The sequence below is a fragment of the Lolium perenne genome, chromosome 2 (assembly GCF_019359855.2).
Source record: "Lolium perenne isolate Kyuss_39 chromosome 2, Kyuss_2.0, whole genome shotgun sequence".
Classification (NCBI taxonomy): Eukaryota; Viridiplantae; Streptophyta; class Magnoliopsida; order Poales; family Poaceae; genus Lolium; species Lolium perenne.
Genome location: NC_067245.2, coordinates 12,589,699 through 12,610,258, shown reverse-complemented (window position 1 = coordinate 12,610,258; position 20,560 = coordinate 12,589,699). Strand labels below are relative to the sequence as shown.

The 20,560-nt window shown below is 44.5% G+C and overlaps 1 protein-coding gene across 1 annotated transcript; it reads right to left on the bottom strand.

Annotated features, from left to right (window-relative positions):
- Positions 1 to 1,525: 1,525 nt before the first annotated feature.
- On the bottom strand, positions 1,526 to 6,501 carry LOC127331195 (uncharacterized). The gene is made up of 2 exons (XM_051357263.1): positions 5,271 to 6,501; positions 1,526 to 1,761 (listed from the first exon to the last, which is right to left on the bottom strand). Exon 1 carries the CDS (start codon positions 6,411 to 6,413, stop codon positions 5,295 to 5,297), a length of 1,119 nt encoding a protein of 372 aa, XP_051213223.1. The 5' UTR covers positions 6,414 to 6,501; the 3' UTR covers positions 1,526 to 1,761; positions 5,271 to 5,294.
- Between the last annotated feature and the right edge of the window lie 14,059 nt (positions 6,502 to 20,560).

Here is a 20,560-nt window from a genome sequence, read left to right as displayed (position 1 = left end):
CGAAGGAAGGCATGGTCACCTACGTGCATGCGATCATGACTGCCTCCGTAGTTTATCAACTGCTTGCGCTCGACATGGAGCCCTGGTTCCTCCAGGCAGTGGATAAACTGCGTCGGGATTTCTTCTGGGCGGGCGACCGCGACTCCAGCGCTGGGCGCTGCCTCGTTGCCTGGGACCTTGTCTGCGGACCGAAACACCTGGGACGCCTGGGGTTCCACAACCTGGCTATGCTCAACTCGGCGCTACGGGCTAAGTGGATCTGGCTCAAAAAAACCGATCACCATAGGTCCTGGGTCGGGCTTGACCTCACATCAGCACCTGCGGCCATCAACCTCTTCAATGCCTCGGTCACCATCTGCGTCGGAGATGGAGCCTCCGTCCTCTTCTGGCTTGATCCATGGATCGGTGGACTCAATGCCGCGGCAATCGCGCCGGCCCTTCTCGCCATGGTCAAGCCTAGGTTCCAGAAACGAAGAACGGTGCAGCAGGCCCTGCACCAAAACGCATGGGTCACGGACATCTCTGGTGAGCTATCGGTCGACGCCGTGGTCCAGTTCCTCCAACTCTGGGCAGCGGTGGCCGGAACACCAACCGGTCACGGGGACGACGCCTTCCGTTGGAAGTGGACTAGCCATGGTGGTTTCTCCGCCCGATCGGCCTACTATATCCAGCATGAGGGTACCACGGCGATGGCGGGAGCGGGGAACATATGGAATTCGTTTGCCCCTATGGCATTCAAGATCCATGCGTGGCTTGCCCTACGACGGCGCTGCTGGACCGCTGACCGCCTCACACGCCACGGGCTGCCATCGCACGTCACCTGCCCTCTATGTGGAGCTGCCGACGAATCCATCGACCACATCTCCTTACTATGCACATACGCGGACCACATCTGGGCAGGGCTCGAGGCGGAACTACACTTTCACCTCCCTGCGCCAACGACGGGCCTCTCTGACTGGTGGCCGGGGGCCGTGAGCCACCTACGGGGCGCGAGGCTAAAGGAGGCAAACTCCATGATTATGCTTACCATTCGCTCTCTGTGGCTCGAGAGGAACGGCCGTGTCTTCCACGGCAAGGCGGAGACCGCAGCGCATACGCTTGCTTACATTCTCTCCTCTTGGCGTAGCTGGATTGCATACGCTTGCTTACATTCTCTCCTCTTGGCGTAGCTGGATTGCTTGCCGTGCCCAACGTAGAACCACAGGTAGAACTTTGGGAGATAGCTAGGTAACCATGCAAAACCCTCTGGCCGCCTGTGGCCACGGGGGTTGGTAGTTCTCACCATGTACTGGGCTTTGCCCCACCCATCTTCTATCTAAATACAAAACTCGCAGATCTCCTACGGGTACTCGAAAAAAAATAATGATATTTTAGTACCTCTCCATCTTTATATAAAATGATGTCTCAACTTTGTCTAAATTTGCATGTATCTACACACTAAAATACATCTAGATATATGCATATTTTGACAAAATTGAGACATTCTTTTATAGACAAAGGTATTATTATTTTTTATCCTTGGAGGTGAATCAAAATCATCCTGATAGTAAAACTTGTGAAAATAATAATTCCACGATCTCAACTGAAACATGGCCCATTCGTTGCATCAAAACATAACAATATGCAACAACTCTACTTCGGCTTCACAACAGGGTGCTGTCATCGGCCGGAGCTTCTGGTTCACTTATTTCTCCAATCCAATGTTAGCAGGGAAACAGACAAACTAAGCACATTGCAAGGAGACTTCATCCAAATCAGGTTCTGCAGCAACAAAAAAAAGACCGCATGAGTTCCACAAATATAGATCAGTAAAAGAGAAAACTCCAAGCAAACATCATTAAAAGAAAAGGTATGATGAGTATACAGCTTTTGCATTTAGGGCATTGGAAAACACTCGACACTTTAGGGAGACAATAGAAATAAAATAGTGCACAAATGCCTTGCTTAGGTTATATGGGGTAGAAGGTGAAATGAATGGAACAATAATTGCTACAGGTAGGCTGCATTGTTTCCACCATCCTATGTCCTGACATACGCTCAGCAAAAAATGTTGTTTTTTACACTAACTATATGTTCGAGATTTCAGGTGCAAAATTCGGGTGGTATCTTTATCTAGTTTTTCCGTTAAAAAATTACAAATGACAGACCTCGAGCACTGTTACAATTGCACCAAAATTTGGCTGTTGTGCCTGCAAATTACAAACCTAGAATATTCTGGACAGAAACATGATATCTATTCAGACCTGGGGCAGACGCACATTGTGCTGAGTGGGGGCATCTCCCCCAGTCAATTTTCCGTTTTCCCTCTAGATACCGGATATCAAATAGGCTGTTCCCCCAGTCAGTCCAGTACCTCCGCCCCAGTCCCTCCGACTCACCTTTGTTTGTAAAAGCTCAGGAAGAAAAGAGGCCTGCCAGAACAGTGTTATAACCGTACAACATGCGCATGGGCGGACGTAGCAGGTGGGCCAGGGGGGCCGTGGCCCAACGAGGAAAACGACCGAGCGCGGAGTGGCTAAGCCTGAGCGAGCGCGAGCGGAACTGTGGAATTGTCTCTGCTCGTCCAGGCCGGGAGCCCGAGCCAAACCTAGCTCCGCGTCCACGGCGCTTCCTCCGCCCTCTGCTCTGCTCTGCCTCCGCCGCGAACTCGCCTGACTCGGCCGGTCGGCCCTCCCTGGCTCCTCTTCCTCTCCAGTCTCCCCTGGCCCTGGAGGCAGTCGGCGGGATCTCGTCGGCCGCCGGATACGCACTCGGCCGGCCACTGCTCGCCGCCGCCGCAGTCCAGCCCCCACTGTTCAGCCTCCAGCACCCAGCGGCAGTCCAGCCCAACTGTAGGTACCACCGTACCAGCCTGAGCCTCCACTGCTGCCGACATGGTCATGGACTGGACATGGTTTGGGGAATTGGGGAAGAATATGTGACTATATTTGTTAAATCTCTGTCCATAGTTTGTTAAATCAATTTTGTTACATCTCTGTCCATAATTCGTTAAATCTTTGTCCATAGTTATAGTTTGGCACTTGTAGAAAAATAGAAATGGAGAGGAATATATGTCACTTATAGGTATAGATTTTTTCCCGCAAAAAAAGAATATATGTCACATTTCTATTTATGCTATATTCTATCATGTAAGACTCTTTTCATGCCTTGAACTACTTTTCTGTCATGTCCAACCATATCTCTTTGGCTCAAATGTTTTGTCACTGAGGAATATTATCTATAACCTGCTTTTATATTATTCACCTGCTAACACAAATGTGTTCGCAATGTATTATCTCATCTATTATATTATTATTTTAAATACACTAAAAGAACAACAATTAATGATTTAATCTATTATTGTTGTTGCCGGGAACTTATGATTTGAAGCACACTCCTTTGATCTCTTTAGACTGAAACAGGACGAAACTTTCTCAGTTTGACTTGCTACTTCACTACCAATGATATTGCTTCACGTAAAAAAATGATATTACTACTTTTTCTTTTACCACAAACAAGGGATACAATATGTTGTGAATTAGGAATACAAGACACAAAAGAATGGTCACCTGTTGGCCACAGTATATAGCAGTTCTAATTCTTGGGCAGCGCTAAATTAGAAGGCTAATTAAACATGTTATGACTAGCACGAGATAGTGATACGCTCAAACACACATGCAAAGCCACCGCTGCCACACCGTGCCCAAACATGTTGTAGACAGCGCGGCGAAGCGAGCTTACCCACCTAGTATGTATTGAACTTCAATGTTGACAATGAATTTGTCTTATATATTGTTCATCTGGCAAACAACGGTTTTCACATTTTGGGGGCGCAAAAAAAATGGAGGTGTGCCCCCCCCCCCCCCCCCCCCCCTCTAATTCTTTCCTGCGTGTGTCTCACTGTCTTCGAACATCTACGATGCGATCCACAGCTAGGAAAAACTCTGCCGCTTTATTTGCCTGATTATGTCGCTTTGTTTCTGGAGAATGAGACACAAGCGTCGGGGCCATAGGCCAGGAGGCAGCCTTCCGCCAACGTCAGTCTGCCGTGTGCCCGGCTGCTGCCACTGCCTGACAGCCTCCCGGCTGCCGCATCGAGACGTAATGCAAGTCCAAGATAAGCTGAATGTTAGGCATTATTTCCGTATAGAATTAGGGCTTTTGAATTTTTGATACAATCTATAATCCTTTTTATTCTGATTCTGTTGATCTTTTGTATTTCAAATAAAATAGAATCCTTAGTCCCTTATTACTACTACAGTTGTCCTTATTAATATGACACACAACCTGTAATCAAATTACCAGGATTTGGGAATTTCGTACGCAATGCAATCTGACAATTCTTTATTAGTGTTCTTACTGAACTTATAGTGTTACTCTGAACCAAATTTCCAGGATTGGGGAATTTAGGAATTTGACACAGCCTGACTATTGTACTAGTACTCTTACTGTACTCATACTGTTACTCTGTTAGTGACTGAACTTATATTGTTACTCTTTTAGTGACTTAGTGTTTCAATGATTTGGCCTGGAAGAAGTAAAATAATTTAGAAGTATTTGATAAAGAAATTAACTCATATCAACTCCATGATGCAAGGTTTCGAGTCTGGACAATATAACTGATCTAGCTAAACTGATGGTGGATACAATGAAGCATCTCTCCTATCCTTTGGTATGAAGCTAAACTGATCTAGCTTCCTGGAAAAGCCATTGCTGGAGAAAATTACTAATGAAGTGATTGTAGATCGCTTCCATAAGATGAAAAATCGTCGGGGGAGGAAGTGTAATGATTTAATACCTTGGGCATTATTCTACGTTCATGACTTCCATTAGTATTTACCTGGCTAATCGTGTGTCTTCTCTTGACAGGTAACAGCAACCATATGCAAGATTACTATTATTTTTTTTGCAATATCTGAGCTATTGGGATATCTGAAGCTTTTTAGTCTATAAAGATTCTTCACTTTACTGATAAATTTATGGGAAGCAAAGTTACGGTAAAAAAAAATTTGTCGTACTACTATTGAATATCTAAATGAAGTATTTATGAGAAAATACTAGTATGTCTATTATATATAATATTAGCATATTAGTGAATTCAAGTCGACATGTTCATGGTTTTCCTATACAAGGGTGCCCCCAGTCAGTTTTTGTCCTGGGTCCGCCACTGATTCAGACAATAATAACATCCAAACAAACTATGCATGCTATCTAAAGGATGAAAAACTACTCCTACATGTTTTGCAAGTTGCGATGAACACCTTTTATCAAGGAAAGCGAATGATCATTACCTTTGTGTGCGATTCCGCTTAACCTCAGTTGCAGAACAAGCTTGGAAGCACCCAAACCTGCGGCCTCGCGAAACCAACCCCTGGTTCACCCGGATACTTTGCTGTGAAGCATTTACAGGTCCCATCGATCATAGAATACTCGCTCCAGCCCCCAGCCCATGGCAACGATCCGTACACGCAGTCCCCGCGGATCCCTGGAACATCTGGACCAATGCACGCAGCGAAGTCGTCGAAGCCAATGAAGAGCGTCCGTCCTCCGAGGCTCGTCGCCACCACCCACATCAACTCGTCGGCGTCCCACCGGAAAATCTTGTAGGCAGGGTCGATGGGTCCCACCTTGAAGATGAGCAGGACCTCGCCGCCGCAGTCCCCGAGCAGCGGGGCACCTTTGCTCTCCTGCATAGCCAGTAGGACCTGCGGGTCGAACTCGCCCCCATGGTGCCATATATCCAAAGAGGAGGAACTGTCCTTGGAGGGCGAAGCCGACACGAGGCCGCAGGTGGGGAGGAACCCGTAGAGGACGCCGTTGACGATGTGCCAGTCCTGGATCTCGTGCTCGCCGCCGTAGGACGCGGCGGTCCACTGGGGGCTCGTCCAGGGGCTGCAGCACTGGACGTCGGTGCGGCCCGTGGCGGGGGCGAAGAGGTGGCCGCCGGTGAGGATGACGCGGTCGTGCGGCAGCGGGGGCTTGGGCAGACGGACCTGCGCGCCGTAGAGCAGGTGGGTGACGATGATCTCGCCGGTGGCGCCGTCGACGGCGACGACCTGGGCGCCGTCGGAGGTGAGGACGCCGCCGGTGCGCGCGAAGGGGAGGCGGGCGCGGAAGCGGTGGAGGCGGCGGTCGGGGACGTGGAAGAGGGCGAGCGAGAAGGAGGGGCAGCCGGGCTCGAGGAGGTTGAAGAGGGGCAGCGCGGGGGAGCTGGCGGAGTGGGGCACGAGGAGGCACGGCGGCTGCGCGGCGAGGAGGCCCCGGCTGAGCGGCAGCGCGGCGCGGTAGGCGCGGCAGCCGCCGCGGAGGGCGAAGATGTCGTTGAGGTTCGTCAGGTGCTTGGCGATGTCGGGGATCAGCTCCGCCGGGATGTACGGCCCGTCGGCGGCGGCGGCGGCGGCGGGCGGATCCGGGCAGCCGTTGGGCGTCGCCATCGGAATTCCTCACTCCGTGGCCGCGATTAGCAGAGGAAATTTATTTGGGGGCGAAGGGAATGGCAGATTAGGGTAGCAACGGCCGGCGGAGTCCATGGAGGGAGCTGATAGTCGGTGACACAGTCAAAGCCCACAAAGGGTTCTTTTTGGTAAGGAAGCTTCTACAGCCCAATGAGTGTGTTTGATTTAGGCCCATCAAAGTATTTGCTAGCCAAACTTTTCTCTCTCAAAAAAAAAAAAGAACTGGCCAAATTATTTCATTGAAGAATATATTCCGTTTTTATGCAACACCAAAGTGTAACCTAATGTTTAAACTCTAGTGGGATGGGAGTGTTATTTTTCTTTAACCATCGTACTTCAGGTTTATTCTTGGTCAAACTTTTAGTTAGAGCTCATTTGGCTCAAACGTATTATTTAAGGCTAGAATCAAAGAATTCGCATGTGTTTCCCATAACAACTTGATTGGCTGCCATAAAATTGGTATTGGAATTCAATTGAGAGCGTCATAGATTCCATCCCATGTCTAACTTTAGTTTCTACTAGCATCCTGTTATTTTTGTGGATTTGTCAATTAAAATAACTAGAAGGATACCCCGCGCGTTGCAGCAGGAATTTCTCCGATAACTCTATTTGTAAAAAAAAACAAAAGAATATACGTTGATTGGAATAACATGTTATTTGTAGGAACATGCAGGATTCAATTGACGTAAACAGTCAAGAGGCTAACTTAAAAAAACTGACTTGAAATGGTTATGTAGCTGGCGGCTAAAAGTTGATGATGTGGATATCTGGATGACTTAAAAATAGATTATGTGGCTTGCATGTAGAGTATTAATGATTGTTAGTGGGGGAATCTACTGGTAATTAAGGTACTCCTTTTAATAGAGTACCGGAGCAAAACATTAACACTCCGTAAACACACGTGATCCTCACATCAAAGCCATCTCCTCCGGTTATCTCAATTATTGTCACTTTGGGGCATCGGGTTCCGGACAACGATATGTGTATAAAACTTGCAAGTATGATAAAAAATACTACCTCTGTCCATAAATAGATGTCAAAAGTTTATCTAAATTTGAATGTATCTAGCCACAATTTAGTGTATAGATACATCCGAATTTAGACAAATCTTTGACATCTATTTATGGACGGAGGGAGTAATAATTATCATCGTGAATCAATAACATGTTCAGATCTGATATCATGGCACTCGGGCCCAAAGTGACAAGCATTAATCACAACAAGTTGCAACAATGTCAAAAATACTAACAACGAATACTAGGCACTATGCCCCTAACAATCTTATAGCTATTACATGAACAATATCATCCAATCCCTACCATCTCCTACAGCCTATAGCAGGGAATTACTCACACATGGATGGGGGAATCATGGATGGTTGATGGAGAGGCGTCGGTGATGGCGATGGTGATGATCTCCTCCAATTCCCTGTCCCGGCAGGGTGCCAGTACGGAGTTTCTGGACCCCGGATTGGGGTTTCTGGTGGCGGTGGAGCAGCAGAACTTTTTTTGGAAAAACGTCGACCCCCCCCCCCCCTCTATTTTTAGGGTCAGAGGCTTAATATAGTCTGGAGGAGAGATCGAGGGGGTGGCCGAGGCGGCCAGACCACCCCTATGCGCGGCCAGGGCTGGCCTGCGCCTAGGGCAGGTGTGGGCCCCTCGTGGTCCTTCTCCGTCTCGTCTTCTGTCTTAGTGAGTCTTCGGGTGGAATATGTATTTTGCGATATTTTCCGGGAATTTTCTTGAAAGTTGGATTTCTGCACAAAAATGAGATATCGGAGCAATTCTGCTAAAAACAACGTTAGTCCGTGTTAATTGTATTCAAAACACACAAATTAGAGGGCAAACAACAGCAAAAGTATTTAAGAAAGTAGATACGTTTTGGACGTATCAAGAGGTAAAATCTTTATTCATTTAGTTTTATCCTCTCTTTCTGGACTATGATTTTTCTCTACATTATGTTGTAGAGCTTGTTACTATCTTTAAAATAAGCCCAAGATCATAAAAATTGGAGTCCGGATACTCAAGTTATGTTCATTCTCGTTTTACTATCTACCAAATATCCGACGCCTTTACATAGGCTTGCGCACCTCGATGCAAATTTGGCATGTGCGCTTCAAAAATCCAATGGGGTGGATAATCTGTCCTGGGATGTCTACAACGGCCATATTTCGTTGAAATGGACTATATAAGGCCCCCTTCTTCCTCCTTGGTGATCTTAGTGTTGTTTTTGGGGTCTCCGATTAAGTTGTGGAGATTCCTCAAATGTGATGCCTTTGTGGCAATTTTTCGATAGCCCCCAATTAAGTTGTGGAGATTGCCCCAAACGTTATGCGGTTCGGTGACCGTCCTCAAGGGTCTCTTAGTGGACCGAGGACTTACCTTTTGGTGGGAAGCCTCGAGGAGAATATGTTAAGGCCTTTGTGGCGTTTGGGAAGCCTTGTGCCCCCACACTACTCCAACGGAGAGTAGCACTCGCAAGAGTGTGAGTTTGGAGAAACATCGTCGTCTTCGCGCCACCTCGGTTATTCCTATACCCGGGCTTTTTACTTATGCACTTTACCTTGTGATAGCCTTCGTGCTTGATGTTATATATCTTGCTATAACATAGTTAATTGTCTTGCTTAGCATAAGTTCATGGTGCTCATAGATGAACCCCAGTTATATAGGTTTTGTACTTGCCAAATTAAATGCTAGTTTTATCCCACATTTGGTCAAGCCATGATGACCCACAAGTATAGGGGGTGTATCGCAGTATCTTCGATAAATAAGAATGTCGATCCTAACGAGGAGCAGAAGGTGTTGACAAGTAGTTTCGATGAAGGATTCAATGTAAATGCTCACAGACAAGTATTCAGGGGGGTTTGATGTAACAGATGAATAAAGTACGAGTAAGTAAAGTGCGAGAGTAATAATTGCAGCGAGTGGCCCAATCCCTTTTAGCACAAAGGACAAGCCGGTTTGTTTACTTATATTAACCAAACGTTCTCGAGGACACACGGGATTTTAGTCTAGTGCTTTCGCTACATACGGCTAATTAATCTTCATTGTTTTGATAAGTGTTGTGTGGGTGAACCTATGCTAATGTACCGCCCTTCCTAGGACTAATACATACTTGTGATTATACCCCTTGCAAGCATCCGCAACTACAAGAAAGTAATTAAGATAAATCTAACCACAGCCTTAAACTCTGAGATCCTGCGATCCCTCCTGCATCGATATACCAACGGGGGCTCAGGTTTCTGTCACTCCGGCAACCCCGCAATTGGCAAACGAGTACAAGATGCATTCCCCTAGGCCCATAAAGGTGAAGTGTCGTGTAGTCGACGTTCACACGACACCACTAGAAGAATAACACCACAACTTAAATATCATAACATTGAATATTACTCAACCATACTTCACTACTAACATTTAGACTTCACCCATGTCCTCAAGAACTAAACGAACTACTCACGAGACATCATATGGAACATGATCAGAGGTGATATGATAATGAATAACAATCTGAACATAAACCTTGGTTCAACGGTTTCACTCAATAGCATCAATAACAAGTAGAAATTAACACCGGGAGAGTTTCCCCTATCAAACAATCAAGATCAAACCCAAATTGCTACAGCGGTGACGAGGTGCAGCGGTGGAGACGGCGGTGATGATGATGAAGATGATGGTGATGGTGATGGAGATGATGTCCAGCTCGATGATGGTGACGATGGCGTCGATTTCCCCCTCCGGGAGGGAATTTCCCCGGCGGATTCCTGCCCGCCGGAGAGCTCTTTTCTCTCTGGTGTTCTCCGCCCCGCAGAGGCGGCTGTGGCTCTGTTCGACGTACCCCTCTGGCTTAGGTTTTCGGGACGAAGGCATACGCGAAGAAAAGGAGGCGAGAGGGGCTGTGGGCCCCCCTCCTCACAGGGCGGCGCGGCCAGGCCTTGGGCCGCGCCGGCCTATGGGGTGGGCCCACCTCGGGTCCCCTCTTCTCCCCCTTCTGGCTCCCTTCGTCATCTGGAAAAATAGGAATTTTCGTATAATTTCCTTCAACTATTGATCTTCCGAAATATTGCATTCTGACGGTGCTTTTTCCAGCAGAATCCTGGCTCCGGTGCGCGATCCCCAAATAATCATGAAACATGGAAAATAGATGAAATAACATAAGTATCATCTCCAAATATGAAATATATCAATGAATAACAGCAAATTATGATATAAAATAGTGATGCAAATTGGACGTATCAACTCCCCCCAAGCTTAGACTTCGCTTGTCCCCAAGCGAAACTGAACTCGGTAAACAGGACCACATGTTTATGGAGTGAAGAGTCGATAAATAAAATACGGACAAGAAGCATCATATTCATTCACACAAGACATTCTAGTAAACAACTCCCTCATATAATTCAACTTGAAACAAGTATAAGGTAATCACAAATAAAGGTGCAGAAGAAATCATAGTTGGTGATGGCAAACTTCGTTCTTGGTCAGAGAACAGTTAACAGATTATACTTATCTATTGAGCAGCGCTCTTATGTTAAAGCTTATGGTAAACTTGCATACTCAATCATAATGATCATTGATAACTTGCAAAGCTATATTCATTCAGATAAAACTTGTACTAAACAAGGAAGAGTAAAGACATGATGAAGCAAATCGCAATATAATGGTTTGATCACAACAACTCAAATGCTTGCTTGAGATGGATGGAAATAGGTTTACTGACTCAACATAAAGTAAAAGACAGGCCCTTCGCAGAGGGAAGCAGGGATTAAATCATGTGCTAGAGCTTTTTCAGTTTTGAAATCATATAAAGAGAATAAAAGTAAAGTTTTGAGAGGTGTTTGTTGTTGTCAACGACTGGTAGCGGGTACTCTAACCCCCTTGCCAAACAGACCTCCAAAGAGCGGCTCCCATGAAGGACGTCATCTCTACCAAAGAAGGTAGATCATCCCTCTTCTCTTTTGTTTACACATGTACTTTAGTTTATTTAAGGATGACACTCCCCCCAACCTTTGCTTACACAAGCCATGGCTAACCGAATCCTCGGGTGCCTTCCAACAATCTCATACCATGGAGGAGTGTCTATTGCAAAATTAAGTTGCTTACTGATGAATCAGGGCAAAACATGTGAAGAGAATTATTAATGAAAGTTGATTAATTGGGGCTGGGAACCCCGTTGCCAGCTCTTTTTGCAAAATTATAGGATAAGTGGATGAAGCCACTAGTCCATTAGTGGAAGCTGCCTAACAAGACTGAAAGATAAAACACCACATACTTCCTCATGAGCTATAAAACATTGACACAAATAAGAAGTAATAAATTTTGAATTGTTTAAAGGTAGCACATGAAGTATTTACTTGGAATGGCAGAAAATACCATGCAAGAGGGTAGATATGGTGGACACAAATGGCATAGGTTTGGGTTCAGGTTTGGATGTACGAGAAGCATTCCCTCTCAGTACAGGTCTTTGGCTAGCAAGGTTAATTAGCAAGCATAAGAGTTGAGGGAAACAAACAAATATACATGTGATAGACATAATCATGCATCTTTCTTGCAAGCACAAACAATTTTAACTTCAGAATAATAAGCTATGAGCTAGCAAGAAAGGAAGACAATGAAACAACTATATGTATTTTTCTCTTTTCTACTTAAACCTCAAGGTGTTGTTGCTATTGACCAATGCTAAGTTTGCCAAAACCAAATAGATTTACTCAATGCTCCCAAAGTGGTACCAATACTAAAATCAAGATCAATCATATACTAGAAATTGCAAACTAAAATAAGATGTGCAATATGTAAATGATAAGACTTCTCATTAATATTTCATAACGATAACTCACACCAAGGGATACATAGACAACCAACTAAAGGAGAGATACTTCCACACTGCAACCCATCTTATATGATAACTTCCCTACTCATGATATGACACTACTTGATAGTAAAAAGTAAAAGCACTACAAGAAAAGTTCTGATAGACAACGTCTCAAAATCGTCCGCTAAGGGGTATTTTTCGTCGCCTATGGGCCTAACCCGACGATATGGGTTCTGTTGTGGAAACTGCGTCAGGCAAAGTCCAACGACGTTTTTTTCGGTCCGTCGCGCTTGGGCGCCCTTCCGCCACGGAAAATCGGACCGTTGCTCAAGTGTTTCCGGGAGCCCGTTGACTGCTGACGTCATGCAAACTGACACGTGGCGTACGCCGTTAATCGCAAGCAACGGCGTTAACCTGGCCGAAACCCCGTGGTAGATGGTAGGCCCACACGAGGCCCGCCACATCTTAAGCGGGCCGGCCACTGACATAGTTTGACCGGTCAACTATATAGCCGGGCCGGTCCATTAGTTACGTGGGCCGGCCTAACCTCTAAGGTTGATCGGTCAAAACTTAAATGGGCCGCCCATTTAACATGTGGGGTCCACCTTACAAAGAATCGGGCCGCCCAAGAAGCAAGTGGGCCGGGCCAAAACACAGTGGGTCCCACTTTCTGTTAAAGGGCCGGCCATTTAGTGTGTGGGGTCCACCATATAGCAAGTGGGCCGGCCAAAAACACAGTGGGTCCCACTTTCCAGCTTAAAGGGTCGGCCCATTTAGTATGTGGGGTCCACCATATAGCAAGTGGGCCGGCCCAACAAGATAGTGGGTCGCCAAAAACACAGGTGGGTCCCACTTTCCCGTTAAAGGTCCGCCCATTTGGTGTGGGGTCCACCATATAGCAAGTGGGCCGGCCCAACAAGATAGTGGGTCGGCCAAAAGCACATGTGGGTCCCACCTTCCCGTTAAAAGGTCGCCCATTTAGTATGTGGGGTCCACCATATAGCAAGTAGGCCGCCCAACAAGATAGTGGGTCGGCCAAAAACACAGTGGGTCCCACTTTCCAGGTTAAAAGGCCGGCCCATTTAGTATGTGGGGTCCACCATATAGCAAGTGGGCCGCCCAACAAGATAGTGGGTCGGGCCAAAACACGGGTGGGTCCCACCTTCTCGTTAAAGGGCCGGCCCATTTACCATGTGGGACCACCATATAGCAAATGGGCTGGCCCAACAAGATAGTGGGCCGCCCAATAAGCATGTGGATCCCACTATCGTGTAACCTGCCTACTTACTAAAGAAGTGGGCTGGCCCAAAATGAAAGTGGGTCCCACACTATCGTAAGTGGGCCTACCCAACTGTTGTAGTGCCCTACTTGTTTGACTAGTCAACTTGCATTAAATTTCATGAGCCTAAAATCTGATATCAATGATACACACAATTACATACACAAATAAAACAAGTAGGAAAATTACAAGGCAATTAATGTGCCCAAATAAAAAAATTACATAGAATCATTGAGGACTTCTATTAGCATCATCAATAACACGTTGACATTTGGCAATCGCCTTGATTGAATCTTGTGTACTCTTTGTCAACATATCGCCTACAGATCTTAAAGCAGCAATACCATGTCTTTTATAAAGTACAGCGTTGAGATATTTACATGCTTGATGAAAGCAATGGTCTAGGTTGACGCTATGAGAAGATGCATCGAAGAAATATCGAACTTTTTGTGGGCCTCATTTCTAATGAAGATTGCTTCATCACAACCGCATTCGATAATAATGCAAAAAGAGTTAAACGATGAACTATGCAAACATTTATTATGCAATGTTGATATAAGATAATAACAAGTTGCATAAATAAGACAATGTATGGAACTTGTACTAAGCACAAACTTACATCATAATGTTGCACAGTGGTCGCTACAGATCCTTTTTGGCGACTATCTTCTAATGATGACTGCTTCATTAAAACTGCATTCTGGTAACATTGCAAATATAGTTACAACAATTAACTATTCAAACATGTATTACGCAATGTAGAGATCAGATAACAAAGATGTAGCAGAAATAAGCACAAGATAAGATAAGATGCATGTACTAAGCACATACCGCTCATTGCAGTCCTTCTCTTGCGTGCACTAGTCGTGGTCAACATGCCTGTCATTTTAGGTTCAGCCATCAAGTGAAATGCTAATCCTCCTGCTCCATTGTCCTTAATCTGTGTTTAGATATCACATTTAAGACCAAGTCACTGGTTTCAAATAACAAAAAACTTGAGCTGCCAAATGAATAAGCCAATATTTACCAGATATCGATTAAAACCAACTAGATGTTGCTTTGCATGAGATACTTAATTTCGTACATATCTGCATTTAGAGTAGGGTAATGCCAAGGTTTTCCACATAAAGTAAACTCGGCATTAAGAATGACCAAATGTCAGGTTCAAATCACCTTCGCAGCTTTCTCCAAGACAAGCATATCAAATAGGCGTAAACATAGTAAAGCATGAATGGCATTGCTATGGCAGGGTTCCAAGTGTTAATCTCTTGCATAAGGAACAATGCATATAGGTTATAGATAATAACGGAAGTAAACTGCCAAAATTACCAACCAAGAACTCAGATTCCAACCTTCCCTGGCGTCCCCGCTGTTAATGTTGGATGTTCTAATAAGTGGTTCGCATGATCAATCCCTAGGAAAAATAACATTGACAAGTCGGGCCTACGATAATACAAAGACCAGACATGCACGCAAAGAATAACTATATAAGCTAAAGACGAGGTATAAGAGCAAGCAGATTGGAAATGCACATAGCATGATTATAAAAGCATTGTGAGAATAGCAGACACGAGAAAATAGCTAGCGGCTAGCGGTGAGCTAATGACGTGGTATAAGAACAAGCAGATTGGAAATGCCCATAGCATGACTATAAAAGCAAGTGCGACAATAGCATGCAAGACAAAAACAAGTTGGCAAGAAATGAATGGGTATAAGGCTATAAATATGTGGATGCACACAGTGTCGAGAGAATGAACAGATGGTAGCGACCGGATAATGCTTTTGTACTGTACAATATTTAAACAAACTTCATGCGAAGCAACACATCAAGAAAGTTAACGGCATATGAGATCTCGCAAATAACTACACAAAACATGGCTAAAGAAACACCGCGATCTAACGGGCCAGCGTACTAACCAAGCTGCGGCGGGGTGGACGGGGCGGCAACTTGCATTCCAAATGCGGCGAACGCGGGAGACGATGAATCGACCCTGTTTCGCAGAAGCGGGCGTTAGTGAAGCAGATCTGGTTGGTCGGCAAGGGATTCGGTGAAGTTGATACAGCCGCTGCGCCGAGGTAGTCTGGTGGCGAGGTCGGCGGTGAAGCGCATCCGTCGGTGGCTAGGTCGGCGGTGAAGCGGATCCGTCGGTGGCGAGGTCGGCGGTGAAGCGTATCCGTCGGTGACGAGGGCGGCGGGGAGCGGATCAGGTGGGTGGACAGCCAACACGATCAAGGCTACGCCGTGGAGGAGTATGCCGGCGGCGGCAGATCTAGTACCGTAGAGAGTCGTAGCTTTGGCGTGTGAGAGTATTTTTGAGCTAATGGGGCGAATGGTTGGTGGGTGGGTGTGGGCCTGTGGGGAGGGTTCGGGATCTAGGCAAGATATTTCATTGTTACCGAATGAGCCCTCCATGGTCGGTGGGTTGTAGCTTCCGGACCAGTGGTTAAAAGGGTAAAACTGGTCACGGGATTTTCGAATGGATGCGGCGGGATGATTTGGCGCGCGTCGAAATTTTCAGTTTCAAGCTACGAGCGTAACGACAAAAATAATGTTCTTCCCCATGGAGCTCTCATTTCTTCCTCTTCTCTTTCTCTCTCGAGTCTCTCCCACTCCCCTGGCTCCTCTCCCCCTTCTCTCCGGCGGCCTCGCCGGCCGGAGACGAGGCCAACTTCTCTCTGTATATTGTACACCCTCCGAACTAAATTAATTGATTCAACTTTCCTTAGACGTGTATGTATCTAGAGTAAAAACATGTGTGGATACATCCATATTTAGATAAGCAAATTTGAGTCAGCTAATTTGGATCCGAGGGAGTTAGTGTTGTTGTAAGCTTAGATCCAAGTGTTTCCCATGAGCAGAATGGCGCAATGGAGTCGGGATCTCGTCATCGGCTTCGGATCCGGCCTATGGTGAATCTGGCGGATCTTGCCGGCCAAACCCCGATCCGGTGCCATCAATGTGATGGCGCTAACGGTGAGGCTTGCTTTGGTCAAGGTTTCCGATCTCGGCCAATGGGGAAGTCAAGTTGCTAAAGTTCACAAGCTCGGGACATACGACGGCGTCATCCGTCTTGCCCGTGCACATCTTGGCCTTTCAATGCCCTTCTCGGAGCCAATATGCCGTTGTCGAGGCCCTTCTTCTCCTTCGTCCTGGCGACTACCGGCGACACCGTCCCAAGTGGTGCATCCCCGGCGACGGAGTTGCCGGAAAGGATGCGGAGCGAGAGATCTCGATGTGCGGTCGAGAAGGACTCGATTGATTTTCTTCTATATGTTTTGGGGTCCTTTTTGTAAAGTTGCAGGTTCTATTAGTTATTGTCTAGTACTTTTGGTCCTCTATGTAATTTTTGGACTAGTTTCCATTGGCACTGATAAACTTGAATTTTGACAAGTTCACGTGGAAAAAAATTCCTTTGCACATATGGCCTATCATGTATAAACATTCTTGAGATTTAAACTATATGTAATGTGCCATGCATTAACCCTAAACCATATATATGTAACTAACCCTAGCTGATCAAACCCTACTTAATTAAAACAAATAACCCTAAACTATACGCATGCACTTTATGCGCAAAGGCGCGGGTGCCTCTAATAATGTGTGTGCGCACTCGATCGATGATCCCTAAACCTTATACAACCCCGAAACCCTAATCCCTAATCCCTAAACCCTAAACACCCTAAACACTAAACCCTATACCCTAAACCCTAACCCTAACCCTAAACCCTAATTAAACCCTATATATAGGCCAACGACACTTAATTGTGCATCAAGCAGGCCGGGGGGTGCCTCGCGGTCCTCTAATTAAATTAAATGTGCCATGCATTAACCCTAAACCATATATATGTAACTAACCATAGCTAATCAACCCTACTTAATGAAAACACATAACCCTAAAGTATACTAGCTATAACCCGATCTAATAAAAACATGCTCTATATATAGCAGCTAGCTAGCAAACCTTAGATTAACACCAATTAATATATACATGGCCTATATCGATCATGTTGTATAACATATCCCTGAGATTCATTAATTAATTATATAATTATCGTGATAAATTAATTAACTCTAATTTTGACAAGTTCTCTCGAATGAAAACACATTTGATTAAGTTGCCTCATAATATATATATAATTAGTGTGCATGCATGGCCTACCATGCATTCGTGCATATATTTTAATGTATATTTGAACATATTCTTGGGGATTTCAATCTCTCTCTCTCTATCATCTATATATCGTTGGTGGCCAAAAAACACACATATATATGCATGCAATTTATGCGTAAAGGCGCGGGTGCCTCTAATAATGTGTGTGCTCACTCGATCGATGATCCCTAAACCTTAAACAACCCTAAAACCTTAAATCTCTAATCCCTAATCCCTAAACCTAAACACCCTAAACACTAAACCCTAAACCCTAGACCCTAAACCCTAACCCTAACCCTAACCCTAACCCTAAACCCTAGCTAACCCTAAACCCTAATTAAACCCTATGTATAGGCCAACGACACTTAATTGTGCATCGAGCAAGCCAGGGGTGCCTCGCGGTCCTCTAATTAAATTAAATGTGCCATGCATTAACCCTAAACCATATATATGTAACTAACCCTAGCTAATCAACCCTACTTAATTAAAACACATAACCCTAAACTATACTAGCTAGCTATAACCCGATCTAATAAAAACATGCTCTATATATAGCATGCAGCTAGCTAGCAAACCGTAGATTAATACCAATTAAAATATACATGGCCTATATCGATCATGTTGTATAACATATCCCTGAGATTCATTAATTAATTATATAATTATCGTGATAAATTAATTAACTTGAATTTTGACAAGTTCTCTCGAATGAAAACACATTTGATTAAGTTGCCTCATAATATATATATAATTAGTGTGCATGCATGGCCTACAATGCATTCGTGCATATATTTTAATGTATATTTGAACATATTCTTGGGGATTTCAATCTCTCTCTCGATCATCTATATATTGTTGGTGGCCCAAAAAACACACATATATACGCATGCACTTTATGCGTAAAGGCGCGGGTGCCTCGATCTAATAATGTGTGTGCGCACTCGATCGATGATCCCTAAACCTTAAACAACCCTAAAACCCTAAATCCCTAATCCCTAATCCCTAAACCCTAAACACCCTAAACACTAAACCCTAGACCCTAGACCCTAAACCCTAACCCTAACCATCTGCCCTAGCTAACCCTAAACCCTAATTAAACCCTATGTATAGGCCAATGACACTTAATTGTGCATCGAGCAGCCCAGGGGTGCCTCGCGGTCCTCTAATTAAATTAATTAAATGCGCCATGCATTAACCCTAAACCATATATATGTAACTAACCCTAGCTAATCAACCCTACTTAATTAAAACACATAACCCTAAACTATACTAGATATAACCCGATCTAATAAAAACATGCTCTATATATAGCAGCTAGCTAGCAAACCGTAGATTAACACCAATTAAAATATACATGGCCTATATCGATCATGTTGTATAACATATCCCTGAGATTCATTAATTAATTATATAATTATCGTGATAAATTAATTAACTTGAATTTTGACAAGTTCTCTCGAATGAAAACACATTTGATTAAGTTGCCTCATAATATATATATATATAATTAGTGTGCATGCATGGCCTACAATGCATTCGTGCATATATTTTAATGTATATTTGAACATATATATTCTTGGGGATTTCAATCTCGATCTCTCTCTCTCGATCATCTATATATCGTTGGTGGCCCAAAAACACACATATATACGCATGCACTTTATGCGTAAAGGCGCGCAGGTGCCTCTAATAATGTGTGCGCACTCGATCGATGATCCCTAAACCTTAAACAACCCCTAAAACCTTAAATCCCTAATCCCTAATAATCCCTAATCCCTAAACCCTAAACACCCTAAACACTAAACCCTAAACCCTAAACCCTAACCCTAACCCTAACCCTAACCCCAACCCTAACCCTAACCCTAACCCTAACCCTAAACCCTAGCTAACCCTAAACCCTAAACCCTAGACCCTAAACCCTAGACCCTAAACCCTAACCCTAACCCTAACCCTAACCCTAACCCTAAACCCTAGCTAACCCTAAAACCCTAATTAAACCCTATGTATAGGCCAACGACACTTAATTGTACGTGCATCGAGCAGGCCAGGGGGTGCCTCGTGGTCCTCTAATTAAATTAAATGTGCCATGCATTAACCCTAAACCATATATATGTAACTAACCCTAGCTAGCTAATCAACCCTACTTAATTAAAACACATAACCCTAAACTATACTAGCTAGCTATAACCCGATCTAATAAAAACATGCTCTATATGTAGCAGCTAGCTAGCAAACCGTAGATTAACACCAATTAAAATATACATGGCCTATATCGATCATGTTGTATAACATATCCCTGAGATTCATTAATTAATTATATAAATATCGTGATAAATTAATTAACTTGAATTTTGACAAGTTCTCTCGAATGAAAACACATTTGATTAAGTTGCCTTATAATATATATATAATTAGTGTGCATGCATGGCCTACAATGCATTCGTGCATATATTTTAATGTATATTTGAACATATATATTCTTGGGGATTTCATTCTCGATCTCTCTCTCTCGATCATCTATATATCGTTGGTGGCCTAAAAAACACACATATATACGCATGCATTTTATGCGTAAAGGCGCGGGTGCCTCTAATAATGTGTGTGCGCACTCGATCGATGATCCCTAAACCTTAAACAACCCCTAAAACCTTAAATCCCTAATCCCTAATAATCCCTAATCCCTAAACCCTAAACACCCTAAACACTAAACCCTAAACCCTAGACCCTAAACCCTAACCCTAACCCTAACCCTAAACCTAACCCTAAACCCTAGCTAACCCTAAACCCTAAACCCTAGACCCTAAACCACCCTAGACCCTAAACCCTAACCCTAACCCTAACCCTAACCCTAAACCCTAGCTAACCCTAAACCCTAATTAAACCCTATGTAT

What these genes read in the sequence shown, in the direction of transcription:
- LOC127331195 (XM_051357263.1), bottom strand. Translation starts at nt 6,413, where the DNA reads ATGGCGACGCCCAACGGCTGCCCGGATCCGCCCGCCGCCGCCGCCGCC.